The 19589-nt window shown below is 29.9% G+C and overlaps 2 protein-coding genes across 2 annotated transcripts; both read right to left on the reverse strand.

Moving 5' to 3' along the window:
• Positions 1 to 1933: 1933 nt before the first annotated feature.
• On the reverse strand, positions 1934 to 8885 carry LOC148208778 (uncharacterized). Its single transcript, XM_088119183.1, has 11 exons — positions 8721 to 8885; positions 8470 to 8590; positions 8082 to 8338; positions 7788 to 7952; positions 7052 to 7105; positions 5599 to 5904; positions 4064 to 4282; positions 3807 to 3944; positions 3070 to 3123; positions 2697 to 2831; positions 1934 to 2326 (listed from the first exon to the last, which is right to left on the reverse strand). The coding sequence occupies exons 1-11, from the start codon at positions 8883 to 8885 to the stop codon at positions 1934 to 1936; spliced, it is 2007 nt and encodes a 668-aa protein (XP_087975309.1).
• Positions 8886 to 16537: 7652 nt separating this feature from the next.
• Positions 16538 to 18977, reverse strand: LOC111014774 (protein neprosin-like). Its single transcript, XM_088119184.1, has 5 exons — positions 18816 to 18977; positions 18594 to 18680; positions 17978 to 18118; positions 17442 to 17495; positions 16538 to 16933 (listed from the first exon to the last, which is right to left on the reverse strand). The coding sequence occupies exons 1-5, from the start codon at positions 18975 to 18977 to the stop codon at positions 16538 to 16540; spliced, it is 840 nt and encodes a 279-aa protein (XP_087975310.1).
• Positions 18978 to 19589: the final 612 nt, after the last annotated feature.

Raw genomic sequence — 19589 nt, forward strand, 5'->3', positions numbered from 1 at the left:
TTTTCTAAAATTTAAATGTTTGATAATAATTAGTTAAATTGATTTTAATTATTTATTTGTTTAAATTTAAATGTTTATAATAATTAGTTAAATTGATTTTAATTATTTATTTGTTTAAATTTAAATGTTTATAATAATTAGTTAAATTGATTTTAATTATTTATTTGTTTGTTAAATTTAATTTAAAATTTGTTTTTCTTTTAAATCAATAAGTTGTTAGATTTTTTTAGTTAAATTTAATTTAAATTAAGTTTTTTTATAAATCTATGGTTTATAAACTATTTCTTTAAGATTGTGTTAGATTTTTATAGTTAAATTTAATTTGACGTTTGTTTGTTTTTTCCCTTTTTTGAACCAAAATGATAAGAATTTAACTTTAATTTCTTTAAAAGAAAAATAGAAAACGTCCGTATAATTTTGTACTATTATTTTCGACTTTTCTATTTGCTCCCCCACAAGCTTTGAATTTACATAAAACTGAAAAATGTTTTGAATGGAAATCCTTCTATTTTCAAGGGTTGGATTCCAAATTTTCGATCTAGATTTTTTCTTGAAAAATAGGGAATCTTCCTCTAAATCTCAACTAACTAGAACGCCACCATAGATCCAAATTTTCTCAATCCTTTAAATCCTTTAGGAATTCAATGCAAAAAAAAAAAAAAAAATTCAATATTTGGTTAACATGTTCACATGTCGACGATATTGGGGAAACACAATTTCCTCTCCCCATATCAATGTCGAGACCGTCGAGCCAAATTTTGAACCGTGATTGCACGTTCTCTTACTAATATATATATAAAAGACATGGTAGGGACAAACTTTTATCTCCCTATTTTAACATTTATTTTTAATGTTTTTCTCTACTATTTTGATGACAAATTTTATCATTTAACTCCCTCTCTCCAATTCCACCCACTTCTCTCCAACAAATGTCTTCAAATTCCCATTCATTCTCTCTCCTTCCCTGTCCCATGACACCATTTTTTTGTCTGTAACTTTTCCTCATCCCCATTCATGAATTATTAAATCATAAAAATAAGGTGTTAATTATTGAGTAAAAATGAAGGATTAATTAGTTACTGTGTACCACAAAAATTATTTTCATTATTTAATAAGCCAAAAGTTAGAATATAAGGAGTTGGAATATATAAAAGTTTTTCCCTTTATTTCTATAAATTAAATAAGAAAAGTTATAGTTATTTTTAATTATAATGAATAAAAAAAATAGTAATGAATATAGACATTTTATAACTACCTTTGTTTCTTGTTTGTAACTTTTTGGGAAGTATAGAAATTTTGGAAATAATCAAAACAAGTTCCTCATTTTCAGCCTTTTCTCTACACAAACTCTGATACCATAAACAGAATTGAGCTTGGATTAGAACAAAAAGTGATAAAATTGAAATGAGATTCTCATGTATTCTTCTGTATAATTGCAGAAAATCAAATTGTGAGAAATTACAAGCTACTGTTTCTGTTTTAAAGAAAAATGTAGAGAGGTTGAATATGTTCAATCAAGATCCAAGAATCTTGGTCTAATTGGAACATATAACATAATTAGTACAATCCATAATTATACATGGAAAGATTATAAAGTGAAATCAAGGTAATTGTTACAATTAGGGATAAAACCAAATATTCATAGCCGATGGGAGTATTCATTCTACAACATCATTCAAGGCATTTATGGTATATGGAATCTTGAATGAATGTTGTGATTGCTGTTCTCCCTGAGAATAATGTTGTTGTCTGTGAGCTGTAAATTGTGCTATCTTTGTTCAGCTGTTTGACTGATATGGCTTCCATTGTTGGACTATGTGGCAGTATTTTTTTACACCTAACACATGTAGCTTAGATCGTTATTCCATGAATAACATTAATTATTAGTAACAATCTCATACATGGCATAAAACAAAAGCTTCAACATTATTACCTAGGTTGCCCTACCATTGTTTCCACCGGGTCCTCCAAAAGTGAAGCAAAAATACATGTTATCAACCGCACATGTACCGACGGCAGCATACAAACCATAACAATCAGAGTTACCTACATAACTCACTCTGTTCTCATAAGCAGGATCTACGCCATTGTTGTTACCATCTATGTAGTTTATGGATTTGAAGTAGCAAGCTTCGTTGTATTTACCATTTGGCTTGTGGCCATTCCCCAATGGAGGGTTCATTCCATTTGGTGAAGGCTTTGCAATGCCTCCCCATGCCACTTGCTCTGCTCCATTATTCAGATGTCCAAACAGCTCCTTTGGCCAATATCCTATTGTTGTTTGGCTATTGCCTACGGCAAGCCACCAATTTCCTATTGATCGATCCTATACAATAATTCAACTGTTCTTACTTAGCTTGTAACATAAAGTAACAGAGAAGAGAATTAGTATCAAGAATGGAATTTTGCTTGTAGGTAGTTATTGGGAATGTGAACATAATCTTACCATGGTCAGAATTTGGTAAGATCTAGTTGATGGAGACACGAAACTTGAAACTTGAACTATCGTAAAGCTAAGGCTTAAAGTTGACAATATATCATACAATTGTGAAAATATATGTTTGAGTAAAAAATATATTAGAAGGACTCGGATTTGGTAGCACAACATTAGTCTTAGTTTATTTAGATATTATATATGCATGTCATGTATGTGTATGATGAGAAATTAAGGTATTGTTTTATGACAATTTTGTTACTTGAAAAACAACAAATGTGTAGTCATATTGTTGCCCTTGATATGTAGACGATGGGTAAAGAGGGATATTAGGAGGAGTACTCGGATTTGTTTGTATAAAACCTTGACAAAACACCGTTTGAGCACCTCTATCAGCCTGTTAAAATTTTGAGAAATAATAGTCGAAATCAATATTAAAAATTAAAAAATAAATATAAAAAATCTATTAGAAAAGAATAAAATTTATATTAAAAGCAAGGAGAATTTATAATGTCTCACTTTAAAAGTCATATTGTGGACTTTCAAGTTGGCCAACAATTTGGTTAGTGGCAAATTTATAATACAGATAATACCAGAATAAACTTATAAAAAAGTGAAAGAACAGTAAGAATTACTGTCCAATATACAAACATTCTAATGCTACTATCACCATTGATCTTTGGATTCACCTAATAAACCAAACAATACAAAAAATTAATAAATATGTCTGAGTTTTACAAATCATAAGAAAGAATTATTCGATATATAAATTGTTATGCAAACCACAAATTAAAAGTTCCCCTACAAACTATCAAATTTAAAAGTATACTTAATTAAAATTATTAACAAGCAAGAGAGAGCAAGGACAACTATATATATATATATATTTTTATTGTGCATGGTAAATGGTTGTCATATATGGTCCTTATTCTTGGAACTTTCAAGCTTACTACTGTTTTCTCTTAATGTATTGATAATTTCATCCACGACAGCCAAAAGGCCATCAAACAGTGGCTTATCTTATGGAGTAATGCAATTGTATCTACTCTTTGACATGTTTAGTTAGAGCGAAACCATCGCACTTTTGTGAACTTATGAAAAGTAAATTACATCAGTCTTTATGAGGATATCAAGATCGCTTCTATATGATCTTCAAAATCCTCCCTTTTATAATTACGTTATTCCCACAATTTTTCTCAATTGGAGTACTTTTTTATAGGTCTCCTATTTAATTTTTGTAGGTTACTCCCATACCTCTCAATGAAATGACACTCCTTTTCCAAAAAAAATTATGTTTTTGAGAACATTTATATCACCTATAAACTATGAAGATAAAAAATAAATGTTTTACCTGTCAGCCTGCCATTATTACATTGAGAGCTCCAAGAAGTCCACCAACTATCCATATATTAGACGAAGAAGATTGATCTTGAGCCACGCTCAAATTGTATACTGACGTTCTCCCACTAGCTCCATAATAAAAAATTTTCTTCAAAGCAAGAGAAACCACCTTATCCAACAAAAAGAAAAAAAAACATATAATAAGAATGTATTTAGTAACTTAGATAAAAATGTTTTTTAATCATTTTTCTTCTCTAAGAAATTAACTCAAGCAAGAGAGAGACTTACATTTTGATTGTATGGGAAGTTGATTGCACCAGGTGTACTCTCTTTGATACCAGTTGGTTGCATTGATGTCAGAGATCTTATTCTAATCAAATCTTTATTTAGTGTTCTCTTTATAGGAACATATCCAATAGGACAAGCTCTACCGTTGTTATTTATGAGTGAGTTGTTTTTGATGGTCGAATCTTTTGACAAGCCAAATGGATATGCACTTGGTCGAGTCTATTACACACAACATGAAAAAGAAAGAAACAATATATAATTGTATACTGATTATTTATTGATGTCAACACAGTAACTAGAGGCATAAAATAAAGATTCAAATACCTGAATTAGAGGAAGAAGAAGAAGGAGAAGAAGAAGCAGCAGCAGCTAACTAATAGAGTATAATTATTTTTAATTATAACAATGTGTCTACTTTAAAAAAATATGTAAAGGTGGGGATTCAAATTCACGACCTTGTGATCGGAGATAGGTGGCTTAACTAGTTGAGCTAAACACGTGTCTACTCCTTTTGATTCAAGTATTCACTTATTTGCTACTGAAATTGAAAGTTAATTAATTTAATGAATGAAAAGGAGTATGCTAGCCTACGCGATTGGTGTAGCCTACAGATGGATATGTGTGGTAGGAGTTCTTAGCTGGATATACATTATCTACTTCTTTCATAGTCAATTAGTTTTTAGATAAGACCTTAGTCAATTAATTTTTAGATAAGACCTATTAATATTATAATAGAATCAATGATTTATGGAGTAACGTTGAGGCCGGGATAATGTGCATAGAAAAGAAAAATAATAAATTGTGAAGTATCTCTACGTTGTAATTGTAGTTGCAGTGTACTGGAGATTTACATTGAAGGTTGGAAGTCACTCTAATTTTAGGTTGGTCTGAGTTATAGTTTGGGGAAGGAAGAAGAAATAAAAAGTTGTTCAACCGAAGTTAGTAAAGTTAAATGAAAAAGAAGGTTTGTAAATTTAGGGCTCGTTTGGTAACGTTCCCATTTCTTCTTTCCCATTTTCAAATTTGTTCTACAACATAAATAAAAAGATTGTTTTATTATACTTGAATTCATGAATGATGGAGCCATGCCATTTCTTTTTTCTTTAGAAGAAACAACAGAAACAAGAAATAAGAATGTTACCAAACGAGCCCTTAGTGTACAGTAATATTTGAAGTTTTCTCATCTTTCTCCTTCGACCTTTTATGTCCAACTATTTATTTACTTAACTTAGTAGATGTCCATATATATGTAGGCAAAGTATTTAAAAGTAGAATTTCAAAGCAAAGGAAACATTTGGAATTGAGGATAAAAGATGTGCATTACACATGCAGCTTCAGATCATTATTCCATGAATAACATTATTAGTAACAATCCCATACATAGCATAAAACAAAAGCTTCAACATTATTATTTAGGTTGCCCTACAATTGTATCCGCCGGGTCCTCCAAAAGTGAAGCAATAATACATGTTATCGACCCCACATGTCGAGCCATGGTACAAATTATAACAATTAGAGTTACTTACATAACTCACTGTGTTCTCATAAGCAGGATCTACGCCACTGTTATTGTCATCTATGTAGTTTATGGATTTGAAGTAGCAAGCTTCGTCGTATTTACCATTTGGCTTGTGGCCATTCCCCAATGGAGGGCTCATTCCATTTGGTGAAGGCTTTGCCATGCCTCCCCATGCAACTTGTTCTGCCCCATCATTTAGATGCCCAAACAACTCCTTTGGCCAATACCCTATTGTTGCATGACTATTGCTTACTGCAAGCCAATACCCTATTGTTGCATGACTATTGCTTACTGCAAGCCACCAATTTCCTGATGATCGATCCTATACAATAATTCCACTCATAAGATATATTATTGATAGCGTTGTTTTTACTTAGTTTGTAACATAAAATATAGAGAAGAGAATTAGTATTAAAGAATGAAATTTTGTTTGTATGTAGTTATTGGGGATGTGAAAATAATCTTACGTTTGTCAGAATTTGCGAAGATTATTCATGATAAACAAGTAAAGGACAACAGTATTATTGTTAGTAGAGGCTATTTGATGGAGACACAAAATCATATAATATATCATATAATTGTGAAAATACAGTGACATGTATTATAGAGCAATATTATTGGCGCTATTTTATGGAAAATTTGGCTAGCGCAACAATAGAATTTTTGTTGATTCATCAACATTGCTCCTCGGTCTTTGGGAGGATATAAAGATCTGTGTATCTCTTTGGTCTTCAAAATCCCCCCACTTTTGTAATTATGATATTGTCACCGTTTCTCTTAATTGGATTGCTTTTCTTTTAATCGTCCTCTTTTTTGTATTTGTTTCTCACATACTCTAATGAATGATACATCTTTTCCAAAACAAATTGTGAAAATATGTGCTGGAGCAAAAAATATATTAGAAGGCCGACTTGGTATCAGAACATTAGTCTTGTATTTTGGATTCCAAGAGGAAAAATGTATTTAGATATTATATATGCATGTCATATATATATGTGTGTATGTGATGAGAAATTAAGGTTTTGTTTTGATGACAATTTTGTTACCTGAAAAATAACAAATGAATAGTCATATTGTTGCCCACGATATGTAGACGATGGGTAAAGAGGGATATTAGGAGGAGTACTTGGATTTGTTTGTACAAAACCTCGACAAAGCATATTATAGCATCCCGTTTGAGCACCTCCATCAGCTTGTTAAATTTTTCAGAGATAATAATTGAAATCAATATTTAAAATTACAAAAATAAGTATAAAAATTCTATTAGAAAAGCATAAATTTACATTAAAAACTAAATTAAGACACTAGAGGAGAATAATTCACTAGGTCACAATATCTCACTCTAAATGTCATATTGTGGATTTTCAAGTTGGCCAATAATTTGGACGATCACAAATTTATAATACAATTATGCAATATATTACAAGAATAAACTTATATAAAGAGTCGAAGGATTGTAGTTCTCTTACCGTCCAATACACAAACATTCTAGTGCGACTATCACCATTGATCTTTGGATTCACCTGATAAACCAAACAATATAAAAAAGTATATCAACATGTCCAGTTTTACAAGTTATAGGAAAGAATTATTTGATATATGAATGACTCTGTAGACCACCACTTTAAAGTTGTCCAATGAACCACCAAATTAAAAATACAAAATTTTCTTATGGTGCATTATATTCTTCATCGGGCTCTAAACATATAGGAAAAGCACCAATTTTAGCTTCTCTTCCTATTCTATCAACCCAAATTGGCGTGTCCTATGCAATTCTGCCGATGAATCACTAGATCACTTGTTTCTCCATTGCCCTTTTCCTGCTGTGATAGGTCTTTTATTCTTGAAATTTTTAGGCTCACTATCGTTTTCCCTTATTATATTGATAGGTTCATCCATGAGAGCCTCTCAAGAAGGCCATCAAACAGGCAGTTTATCTTATGGAGTAATGGAATTGCATCTACTCGTTGATATGTTTGGTTGGAGCGAAACAATCGCATATTTGCGAATATATCAAAAGTTTATACGAGTCTTTGGGAGGATATCAAGATTATCGCTTCTACATGGTCTCCTCTTTAATTTTTGCATGTTCCTTACATACCTCTCAATAAAATGGTACCTCTTTTCCAAAAAAATTACTTTTTTAAGAACACTTATAATCACCTGGAAATCATGAAGATAAAATATATATATATATAGGTTTACCTGCCAGCCTGCCAATATTACATTGAGAGCTCCAGGTGGTCCACCAACTATCCATATATTAGAAGAAGAAGATTGATCTTGAGCCACACTCAAATTGTATACAGACACACCTCCAGTACTAGCTCCATAATATTTAACGCCTCTCTTCAAAGCAAGAGAAACCACCTTATCCAACAAAAAGAAAAAAAAAACATACAATAAAAATGTATTAGTAACTTAGATAAAGATGTCTTTTCTCAGGGGCATCATTCTATTTGGTTTGCACACCCCAAAAAATATTCAAGAGAAGCTTACATTTTGATTGTATGGGAAGTTGACTGCACCAAGTGTACTTGCTTTGATACCAGTTGGTTGCTTGCTTACATTTTGATTGTATGGGAAGTTGACTGCATCAAGTGTACTTGCTTTGATACCAATTGGTTGCTTTGATGGTAGCGATCTTCTTATTCTAATCAAATCTTTCTTTAATGTTCTTCTTATAGGAACATATCCAATAGGACAAGCTCTATTATTGTTATTTATGAGTGAGTTATCGTTTGATGAAGATGAATCTTTTGACAAGCCAAATGGATATGTACTTGGTCGAGTCTGATACAAAAAAAAAAAAAAGATGAACGAGTACGTGGGTTATTTATCGATATTGACATAGTAGGCTAGATACATAAACTAAAGATTCAAATACCTGAATTAGATGCATAAAATAAAGATACAAATACCTGGACTTTGTGATTTTTTAGTGAAGGATGGTCGAGCGCCGGTTGTTTATTGATATCAACACAATCAATGATATCTCCTTCCTTAGTCTAACCAAAAAATTAGAGAGTGAATAAACCTACTAACTTATTCAATCTCATGTCTTAAATCAATTAAAAGGGTAAACGTTTCTCTTTTACAAAATATATAATCAGACAATCTCTCCATGAATGAAAGAACCTGAAACGTTGTGATGGGTGGCTTGTTGAGAAGTTTGAGTTGCTCTTCTAACTCCGATTCTTCTTCTCTTGAGAAGTCAAAATGAGATGCTTGACTACAGTTGTAGCTTAAGCTTAAACAAACAAACAGTAGTATCACCAACCACGCTCTTGCTTTAGAACCCATCTCTCAGATGGAGAATTGACCTTCTTCCTCAGTAAAATCAAAGAATTTGAACCAATGCTCTGTGAACTGATATTTTTGATTGAGGACTTAAGAGGTACAGTATTCTAATTTATAAAAGAAAAGCAAAACAATGCATGGTGCATAAAGACAAGCTAAATATGGCAAAAAAAAACCTAAATAAAGAAAAAAAATTAATTTTATTATTATTATTTGTTTTTAGTACATGAAGAAAAAAAGTGTTTCCAATGGTCTATTGGTTACTTTGGATTAAGACGAGCAGAGAGTTAATTTCCTTACGGAGAATATTACTTTCTTTTTTTTTTTTTTTTTGAGTGTGAGAATATTCCATGGTTAGAATATATAGGAGATTTTCTTTTTATCAGTGAGCAATTAAAGGTATGTGGTTAAGTAAAAAGGGTGTAATTGTGTTATATAAAGTATAAGATCCAAATCCCATAATGTGGTTGGGTTTTTCATTTTATTTTATTTTATTATATATATATATATTTTATTTTATCACAATAGAATATAAATAATTTGTTTGGCTTTAATTTATTACTTTTCTTTGCTTTTTTCTTTTCTAAAAAATTTATTTTCATTGGATTGAGATATGGTTGGTTTTTTCCCTAGTTTGTTCAACTTTGATTTATTACATTTTTAACTTTTTTTTTCCAAAAAAAAAAATTGTTTTCATTAGACTCGGATATACGTTTTTAGTACAAAATATATATATATATATATTATGCAAACGTTATTTTTTCCTATATAATAGTTATTCGACTTTATTTTATTACATTTTTGTTTCTTCTCCTAACAATTTATTTCCATTGGGTTGAGATAAGTTTGTTCAGTCCTATAAAATAGTTTGTTCGACCTTTCTAAGCTTTTTTATTTTCTAAAAAATGTATTTACATTGGATTGAGATATAGTTGGTTTTATTTTCCTATAAAATTAGTTTCTAGGACTTTAATTTCTTACCTTTCCTCACTTTCTTTTTTTAAATACTATTTTTTAGTTTTGATTCATTTTAGTCTCTGTATTTTAAAAATATTCTTGATAATGATATTTTAAACTTTAGTTCATTTTAGTTCTTATACTTTCAAAATATTTCTTTTAATCTCTATACTGTTAAAAAGTGATCATTTTGATCTCTATTTTCAAAATTTTAACGCATTCTACACATAACGTAATCCCACTTAAATAAAATCATGATTACGTTTATTGAATGTAATGTCGTGTGAAAATTGTGATAGAAAAGTTAGACTAAAAATATAATTGAGAGACCAAAATGGTTCCTAAATTCTCCAACGTAGTTTTTTTTTTAATCTCAACTAGAACGAAATAAATAACTCATATTTGTTTAAAAATATTATAGTTTTTAAAATAATATTTAAGAAATCTGGAAGAAAAAATGAAATAAAATATAATTTTTTAAAACAATAATATTTGAAAAAAATATAATATATATGAATTTAGAAAAATAAATAAAAATTTAATGTTGTAAGCAAAATATATATATATATATTTAAAAACTACAATACGGTCTCGACGACAATCAGAATTCGCCATATGGTTGTCTCTTAAAAAATGACCACGATCAAGTGACAGAAACATTTCAAATGCATTATTTTTTAAATAAGTTTCAAACCAAACATTTTTATTTAATAGGTTATTTCGAAAATAAATTTAAGAAAAAGTAATATTTAAAAAAAGAAAAAAAAACAGAAAACGTGTTTTAAAAAAGGAAAAAAGAATCATTTTTTACCTAAATTTCAACCGTGAAGGATATATAAAACAAATTTACCATTCTTTAAAAGTTTTTAACTTTTTTCGTGTGTAAACAGAATCACAATTTGATTTTTCTCCCTCTAATAGAAGGAAGCAACAAAATTATAGGCGATGGCCATATGAGGAGAGACAGAGTATTAGGGTTAGTCTCTCTCTCTCTCTCTCTCTCCTCAGATTTTGGTGACAAATCAATTTTTATTAGGTGGGTTAATTTTTACATAAACTCTAAATTTTATAAAATTTGACCTTAGGCTTGAATAAGAATTGCAATATTTACCTTAAAATTGTACCATCATTGTAAGCTTTACCTTCCAATATATTTTAAAATGAATATATCTATTTTAAAATGTATTAGATTGTTTAAAACTCAAGAAAGGGTTTCGTGCTCATGCCCTAATGTTGAAAAATGGGTCTTTTTTTGTTTTTCTTTCTTCTAATACATGATGGAAATGAGTTGGACAGAGTAAAATTGTTATCAAATTGATATATTTTATGACATCATATAAAAATAAAAATTAAAGAGAATTAATATTAATTCTCAATTAAATTGTTATCTACTTGCAACATTTTCAATTTTCTTGAACTTAATTCGGTTTCCATTTTCTGGGTGTCACTGAAATTTGGTTACTCATCCCGAAGAAGTGTAAATTTTGTCTGTGGTGTATTCTTCATCGAGCTCTAAACACACAGAACAAACTTCAGAATCGTCTTCCACATATATACATCAGTCCCAGTTGGTGTCCACTATGCAAATCGGCATCTGAAACTTTGGACCATATTTTCCTTCATTACGTTTTACTGCAAGTTTATGGCCTCGTCTCTTCTACATTTTTCAGGTCCAAAGTGTGATTCCTTGCCAAGTTGATTTATTCATCACAGAAAACCTTAGTATTCCTCTCTCTAACTAGAAATCTGTATTATGGAGCAATGCTATAAGTGCTATTCTTTGGCATACTTGGTTAGAAAGAAATCTTCTGAAGACTACGACCAACATTTGGGAGGACATTATGCTTCTTTTTGGTCTACAAAATCCAATCTTTTTTGTACTTTCGATTCATCTACTATATCTCTTAATTGGAGTACTTTATAGGCTTTTTTTTTTTTTTTTAAGGTTTCTCACATACATCAATGAAGTCTCTTTTTCAAAAAAAAAAAAAAAACCCAAAGGTACCAAGTTTTATTTTCACAATGTGTTTCTTATTATTTTTTCTTTTTCTAACACTTATATCCATGGTGGTAACTCAATATATAAAATAAAATTAATGTATAATATATGCAGGAGGAGTACCAAAACTGACGTCTCTTGGGGGTGTTCCAAAAATATTTTATATAATGCCACTTTTTCCAGCAATAATTATTGCTATATCTTTTTTTATATGGTTATTTTTTAAGATTTCTAAAGTAAGGAAGGATTGTAAAGTTCAAAATGTGGATCGAGAAATTAATTCATTTCCTTAGCCCTTTATGTAGCTATAATTAATAAGATTTGGGTAATTGATTCAACAATTTCAGCTCAGAATTTTGTTTGATCAAGAAATGATCAAGTCTCCAAACTTAGGATCGGTTAGGACGAGCTGGACAGAGAGCTCGGGGGCACATGTGAATGTGTCCGAAGTGATGGGACTTATGGTTTATTGCTTGCCACGTGTAAGCGTGAAAATTCACCTCCAACAAACTTAATTTAGTTTTCTTGTAGCCTCCCCTTTATTATAAAGAACCATAAATGCTATGGAAATGTGAATACATTAAGTCATTTTTAGTGTGAAATATTTGGATTTTCTTGAATTTAATTCTTTTTTACTTTTGAAAAAAAAGATAATGTGATATTGTACCTATTGAAATCACTGAATTCGTAATTTTGAAAACTATAACAGTTCCATATTTCAAAATGTTGTACATTTAAAAAAAAAAAAGTAAGTGTTAATTCATTCTCTTAAATAGTATATTACACTCTCATCTCAGGAAACTATTAAATTATACACTGATACATTAAGTGACAATTATTAGATCATGTCTTTCTTTTCTTTTAATTTTTATTCAAATTTTAACCACAATGATTGAATTTTTCTAAAAAATAAAATAAAATAAAGATTGAATTTATGATATCATAGAACTTTGTAAACTTAAAACCAAAATAAACCGAGTAGATTCATTATATGGACCAAAAATATATTTTTAATTATTAGAATAAAGTAAACCGATGATTCAGTAATTACTTTTTAGAAGTTTTATTTTATTTTTTTTTTATTCTTACAGCCTTTTTTTTTCTTTTCTAAAATCGATTACAAATCTATAAATTATAATGGGAGTGGCACATTAATATAGACTTAGCTTCTTCCCACTGGAAAATTAGGAAGCCTACTAATCAAGGTATCTTTTCCAAAAAAAGAAAAGGAAAAAGAAAAAAAGGAAAAAAATTAACTACTAATCAGTCTTATCATACACATTTAAAAAATAATAATAATAAGAGTAGAATAATTGGAAGTTAAAGGAACCAAAACCCTCTTAATAGAGTTCTTCAATTTAACCAATTAAATGTTATCAATTAATCCACCATTACTAAATTGTAATAAATAATAATTAAACTGATATGTGAAAAAAAAAATTGTGAAGGATATAATATTTAACAAAATATGTGATTTTTTAATATGAGAACCCATTATTTCAACCCTTCAAACAAATTAATTAAGAAAAAAAAATGATTGCTTTCCTTCTTTAGTGCCTTTTATTTTTATGGTATCCATTATAATTTATAAATGCACTTCATATGCTCTCATTAATGAACCTTCTTTTTTAATGCTATTTTCAGTATAATTAATGAAACAAACATTTCTTTTTTTGGTTACCTGGTTATCAAAATACAAATAGCTTTTATTTTAGTTCACACCATTAAAAATTTGTTTCATGGTTGTTGAGAATAGACAATAGGTTGAAATATAAATCATTCTTAGAATTTTAAGGTGGGGAATTTTAATTATTTAATATTTACCCTTTAATTAGAGCTTTTAACAAAAATTTGACTTGGCTCCATCGATTACAATATATATACATATATATTTTCTTTATCTCTTTTATGTATATATATATCATCTTAAATAATGCTCAAACCTTTTCAGCAAAATTTACTTTAATCTTTACCAGTTTGAGTTTGGTGTCTATAATTTTAAAAGTTGATTTTTTTTTAATGTAGTTTAATAAAACTTGTTAGCATATTAATATGAGAAAAATGCATTTAACTCTGTCCTCCTCACTAATTTTCTTTCCTAGATAAAGCTGTGGATCCCAACTTTTAAAAACAGACCACCAAAATTAATTAACAAATTAATTAACAAGCTGTGGATATGTTATGTTTTTTTGAAAGAGGAACTAATTCCATTTCATTGATGTATGTGAGGAAGTACACACAAATATGGATATGTTATTGCATGTAGATTAAAGAAAAAATACACAAAATGGGAGTAGAATATGTTTGGTTTTAGATATTACTGTTTGTAAATATAAATGATGAACTTTATAATCATTCTTTTGTTTTTCAAAAGTTGTTTCTTAAACTTTTAAAATTTATATGAATAGATATATTTTCTTTGAAAATTGTACAAAAAGTTAATTATTGAATTTAAAAAGAGGCGATAAAGAGATGATTCATGAGAAACATATCAATATAATGGTGGACCGTGGTAGGATAATTAACGATCATTTAAGGTTAAAACACTAATTTGGTCCCTGTACTTTCAGCCTTGGTTTATTTTGGTCCTCGTATTTTGAAACTGTTCGTTTTGGTCCCTGTACTTTAAACTTTTGTTATTTTAGTCCCCGTACTTTCAAAATGTACATTTTTGCCCCTCTACTTTTAAAAAGTGACCATTTTAGTCCCTTAATTTTATTCGTAATCTCATTTTTTTATCACAATTTCAACCCGACACTAAAATCAATATATTTCTTCAAATATAAACATTACTTTATACTAAAAAGTTGTCGTTATGCGTAAAATATGTGTTAAAATTTTATAAAGAGAGACTAAAATGATAACTTTTTAAAAGTATAGGGACTAAAATGAACATTTTCAAAATACATGGACTAAACTGAACCAAAATTTAAAGTACAGGGACCAAAATGAACACTTTCAAAGTACGGGGACCAAAATGAACCAAGGCTGAAAGTACAGAGATCAAACTAGTATTTTAACCATGATTTAATTATAAATTTGGTATTTTGGGTTGGTTATAAATTTTGTTCCTACCCATTTTAAAGAGTTTTAATTTGGTACCCTCCTCCTACCATTTAGGCTTAATTTCAATTTGGTCCATGTGGGTTTAAATCAAATGATGCAATTTTTCACAAAGAAAGTTTTCTTTCAATTCCAAAAATAGTGGGGTCAACGTGATGGGCGAACTTCTGTTAAGTTTGGATCCTCTGCTCCCAGTCATAATAATAAATACAATTCTTCTTAGTAGAATTGAGAACAAGTAAAAGAGCTAGAATTGTGAAAGATATTTTCGTCCTAATTTTTATATTTGTAATGGGTAAGAAACACCACTTTCTTTGCAATAAGCTTAATCAGACATGTTTCCTTGTAATAAACTTTATCATCTCCGGATGCAATTTTTTAGAAATAGGCTATGAATGATAAAATAGAAATCACTCATTTATAAATAAAACTTAGAAATTAATTGATTTACAACAAGGTTGTAAATACCATAAAAGGTGTAAAGGGGAGAAAAAAGCCTAAACCGAATGGTAATATAGACAATTACAAAACTAGACTTATCGAGAAATGTTTCAAACAAAAAGAAGATGTAGACTTTTTTTATACATTTTCCCGGTTACGAGAATCACATCAATTAGATTGCTAATAGCAATCGCTGCAATTTTTTATTTGAGTAGATCAACAAATAGATGTGAAGACAAGTTTTGATTTAGAATAACAAATTTATATAGACCAACTGAAGGTTTTATAGAGTCTGAGCGTGAGAGCAAACAGGGTAGGCTTACTAAATCCCTATATGGCTTAAAACAATTCCCAAAGTATGCTATTTAATGATTTATAAACGAAATGAATGTGATAAATGCATCGGAGAGATTCACATATTATTATTAGCCTATGTGTTAGACAATCAACTAATTTTTTGCTCAAATATTTTTACCATAAATGAAACAAAAAATTTATTAACAAAGATATTTTGGCACGAAAATCTTAGTGAGGCTAATTTTACTCCGAGTATGAGAATATTTTTAATTATTGAAAGTATCTGTAATATTTCTCCAAAGAGAGGATTCTCTGTCAAAAAAGAGGCCAACCAGATGAACCACAGGCTTCAAAGATGGCACATTGATTTTGTAGAGGGAGAGAGCCACTTATAATCTTCTGGGAGGAAGAAGATATAAAAAGTTGTTCAACCGAACTTAATAAGTTGATGAAAAACAAGGTTGGTAAATTTAATGTGTCAAATATACATATGTAATATGTAATAAGTGTAGTGGTATGAATTAAATTTTTTTTTTTAATATGTTAAGGACAACGATACCTTGAGTATCTTCACAAATGGCTCACGCCTTTGCTTTTGGTTCCCCAATACTAATGAAAATAATTGTCATCTCTTATATACCATGAATCACCCCTTCCCTAACCAATGTGAGACTTTGTTTGCACTCTTCTTACGAACCCAACAGAATCGTCGTGACTAAACTAGTTTTATGCATGAGTATATCACTGAAAAAGAACCTAAAATTTAAAGACTGACAAGATCAGAAACAATTGGCCCTAACTGCTGAACTTCTGGAACTTCTTGAATTATTTGGTCATGGGGAATAACGTTAGTAACAATCTCATACATAGCATAAAACAAAAAGTTCAACATTATTATCTAGGTTGCCCTACAATTGTTTCCACCGGGTCCTCCAAAAGTGAAGCAAAAATACATGTTATCAGCCGCACATGTACCGGCGCCATCAAACAAACCATAACAATCAGAGTTACTTACATGACTCACTATGTTCTCATAAGCAGGATCTACGCCATTGTTATTGCCATCTATGTAGTTTATGGATTTGAAGTAGCAAGCTTCATTGTATTTACCATTATTTGGCTTGTGGCCATTCCCCAATGGAGGGCTCATTCCATTTGGTGAAGGCTTTGCAATGCCTCCCCATGCCACTTGTTCTGCCCCATCATTCAGATGTCCAAACAGCTCCTTTGGCCAATACCCTATTGTTGTTTGGCTATCACTCACTGCAAGCCACCAATCCCCCGTTGATCGATCCTAGAATCGGGGAAGATCCATGATATACACGTGTGAGAACAAGAATATCGATGGAGACACCGAAATAAAAAATATTGTGATTTTAGGCTTAGAGTGGATAATATATCATACGATTAGTAAGATAGACATGATTTATTTAGATATTATATATGTCATATATGAGTGATGAAAATTTTGTTACCTGAAAAACCGTAAATGAATAGTCATATTGTTTCCCTTGATATGTAGACGAAGGGTAAAGAGGGATATTAGGAGGAGTACTTGGATTTGTTTGTACAAAACCTCGACAAAGCCTGTTAAATTTTTCAGAGATAATAATTGAAATCAATATTTAAAATTACAAAAATAAGTATAAAAATAACTGACTATGATTAAAAAAGTAGATAATATATATCTCCCTTTAAAACTCATATTGTGGACTTTCAAGTTTAGACGGTCACAAATTTATAATGCAATACATTACAAGAATAAACTAATAAAAAGTGGAAGAATATGGCAGTTCTCTTACTGTCCAATACACAAACATTCTAGTGAGACTATCACCGTTGATCGTTGGATTCACCTGATAAACCAAATAATATAAAGGAATTAATATGCTATAAACAAGTTCTAAGAAAGAATTATTGGATATATAAATTACTAATGCAGACCACCACTTTAAAGTTGTCCCACAAACCACCAAATTAAAAAGCATACTTAATTAATATCATAAACAAGGGAGGGAGAAGAATTACACCTTTGCAACAATATCAAAAGTTTACATGACCAGTATTTGGGAGAATATCAAGATCACCGCTTCTATATGGTCTTGATCAAAATCCCCCCTTTATAATTATGCTATTCCCACCATTTCCCTCAAATATTAAAGCGGCACTTTTTTATAGGTCTCTTCTTTCATTTTTGGATGTTCCTTACCTACCTCTCAATTAAATGTTACCTCTTTTCTAAAAAAATCACTTTTTTTTAACACTTATAATCGCCTTAAAGTCAGGATGATAAAAAAAGAATTAAAAAAAATTTTACTTGCCAACCTGTCACTATTACATTGAGAGTTTCGGGAGGTCCACCAACTATCCATATATTAGAAGAAGAAGATTGATCTTGAGCCACACTCAAATTGTATACAGACGTATACCCACCAACTCCATAATATTGAATGCCTCTCTTCAAACCAAGAGAAACCACCTTATCCAACAAAAAGAAAAGAGATATACAATAAGAATGTATTAGTAACTTAATTAGAAAGATGTTTTTCTAATCTTTTTTCTTCTCTAAGAAATTGACTCAAGCAAGAGAGAGGCTTACATTTTGATTGTATGGAAAGTTGACTGCCCCTGGTGTACTTGCTTTAATACCAGTTGGTTGCATTGATGGTAGAGACCCTCATTCTAATCAAATCTTTCTTTAGTGTTCTTCTTATAGGAACATATCCAATAGGACAATCTACTTTTGTCATTTAAGAGTACGTTGTTTTTTGATGAAGTCGAATCTTTTGACAAGCCAAATGGATATGTACTTGGTCGAATCTATCATACACACAACAAGAAAAAAAAAAGGATGATCGAGCGCTGGTTGTGTATTGATGTCAACACAATAACTAGACGCATAAAATAAAGATTTAAATACCTAAATTAGATGTATCAAATAAATATACAATTACCTGAACTTTGTGATTTTTTAGTGAAGGATGGTCGAGCGCTGGTTGTTTATGAATGTCGACACAATCAATGATTTCTCCTTCCTTAGTCTAACCCAAACAACGAGAGAGAGAGAGAGTAAATAAACCTCCTAACCTATTTTATCTGTCTTAAATCAACTAAAAGTGTAAATTTTTCTCCTTTACAAAATATATAACGAACAATGTCTCAATCAATGAAAGAACCTCAAATGTTGTGATGGACGGTCTGTTGAGAAGTTTGAGTTGCTCTTCTAACTCCAGTTCTTCTTCTCTTGAGAGGTTAGAATGAGATGCCTGACTACAGTGGTAGCTTAAACAAACAACAAACAGTAGTATCGCGAACCACGTTCTTGCTTTGGAATCCATCTCTCAGATGGAAAATTGATTTTCTTCGATATAAAATCAAAGAATTTGAGCCAATAATGTTCTGTAGTGAACTGATACTTTTGGTACAGTATTCTAACCTATAAAAGAAAAGCAAAAGAATGTATGATGCATAGAAGACAGCAAAAAAAATATGGCAAAAAACTAAATAAAGGAAAAATAATTATTACCAACGGTCCATTGGTTAATTTGAATTAAGGTTGGCAGAGACTTATTTCCTTGTAGAGAATATTACATAGAAAGCTGGAATATTAGGAGATTTTCTTTTAGGAAGATTTTTATTTTTATTAATAAGCAATTAAAGGAATGTAATTAAGTTGTATATGTTACAAAAGGGTGTAATTAATGTGTTATATAAAGTGTAAGATTCAAATCCCATAATATGGTTGGTTCTTTTATCACAATAAAATATAAATAATTTGTTCGACTTTAATTTATTACTTTTCTTCGTTTTTTCTTTTCTAAAAAAATTATCTTTCATTTATTACCTTTTTGACTTTTTTTTTTCAAAAAAAAATTGTTTTCATTACTCAGAAATAAAAAAAAGATAAGTTTGTTCGACCTTTTTAGCTTTTTTTCTTACGATTTTAATTT

The sequence above is a fragment of the Momordica charantia genome (genome assembly GCF_013281855.1).
Source record: "Momordica charantia cultivar OHB3-1 chromosome 10 unlocalized genomic scaffold, Mcharantia_2.0 BLBB01000010.1, whole genome shotgun sequence".
Lineage (NCBI taxonomy): Eukaryota > Viridiplantae > Streptophyta > Magnoliopsida > Cucurbitales > Cucurbitaceae > Momordica > Momordica charantia.

Coding starts and splice junctions, on each gene's coding strand:
- LOC148208778 (XM_088119183.1), bottom strand. CDS start 8,885: ATGGGTTCTAAAGCAAGAGCGTGGTTGGTGATACTACTGTTTGTTTGT. Junction 8,591..8,720: donor CACCCATCACAACGTTTCAG/GTTCTTTCATTC, acceptor TTTTTTGGTTAG/ACTAAGGAAGGAGATATCAT. Junction 2,327..2,696: donor ACACATTTGTTGTTTTTCAA/GTAACAAAATTG, acceptor ATTATTGTATAG/GATCGATCAATAGGAAATTG.
- LOC111014774 (XM_088119184.1), bottom strand. CDS start 18,977: ATGGATTCCAAAGCAAGAACGTGGTTCGCGATACTACTGTTTGTTGTT. Junction 18,681..18,815: donor CGTCCATCACAACATTTGAG/GTTCTTTCATTG, acceptor TGTTTGGGTTAG/ACTAAGGAAGGAGAAATCAT. Junction 16,934..17,441: donor GAATGTTTGTGTATTGGACA/GTAAGAGAACTG, acceptor CCCCGATTCTAG/GATCGATCAACGGGGGATTG.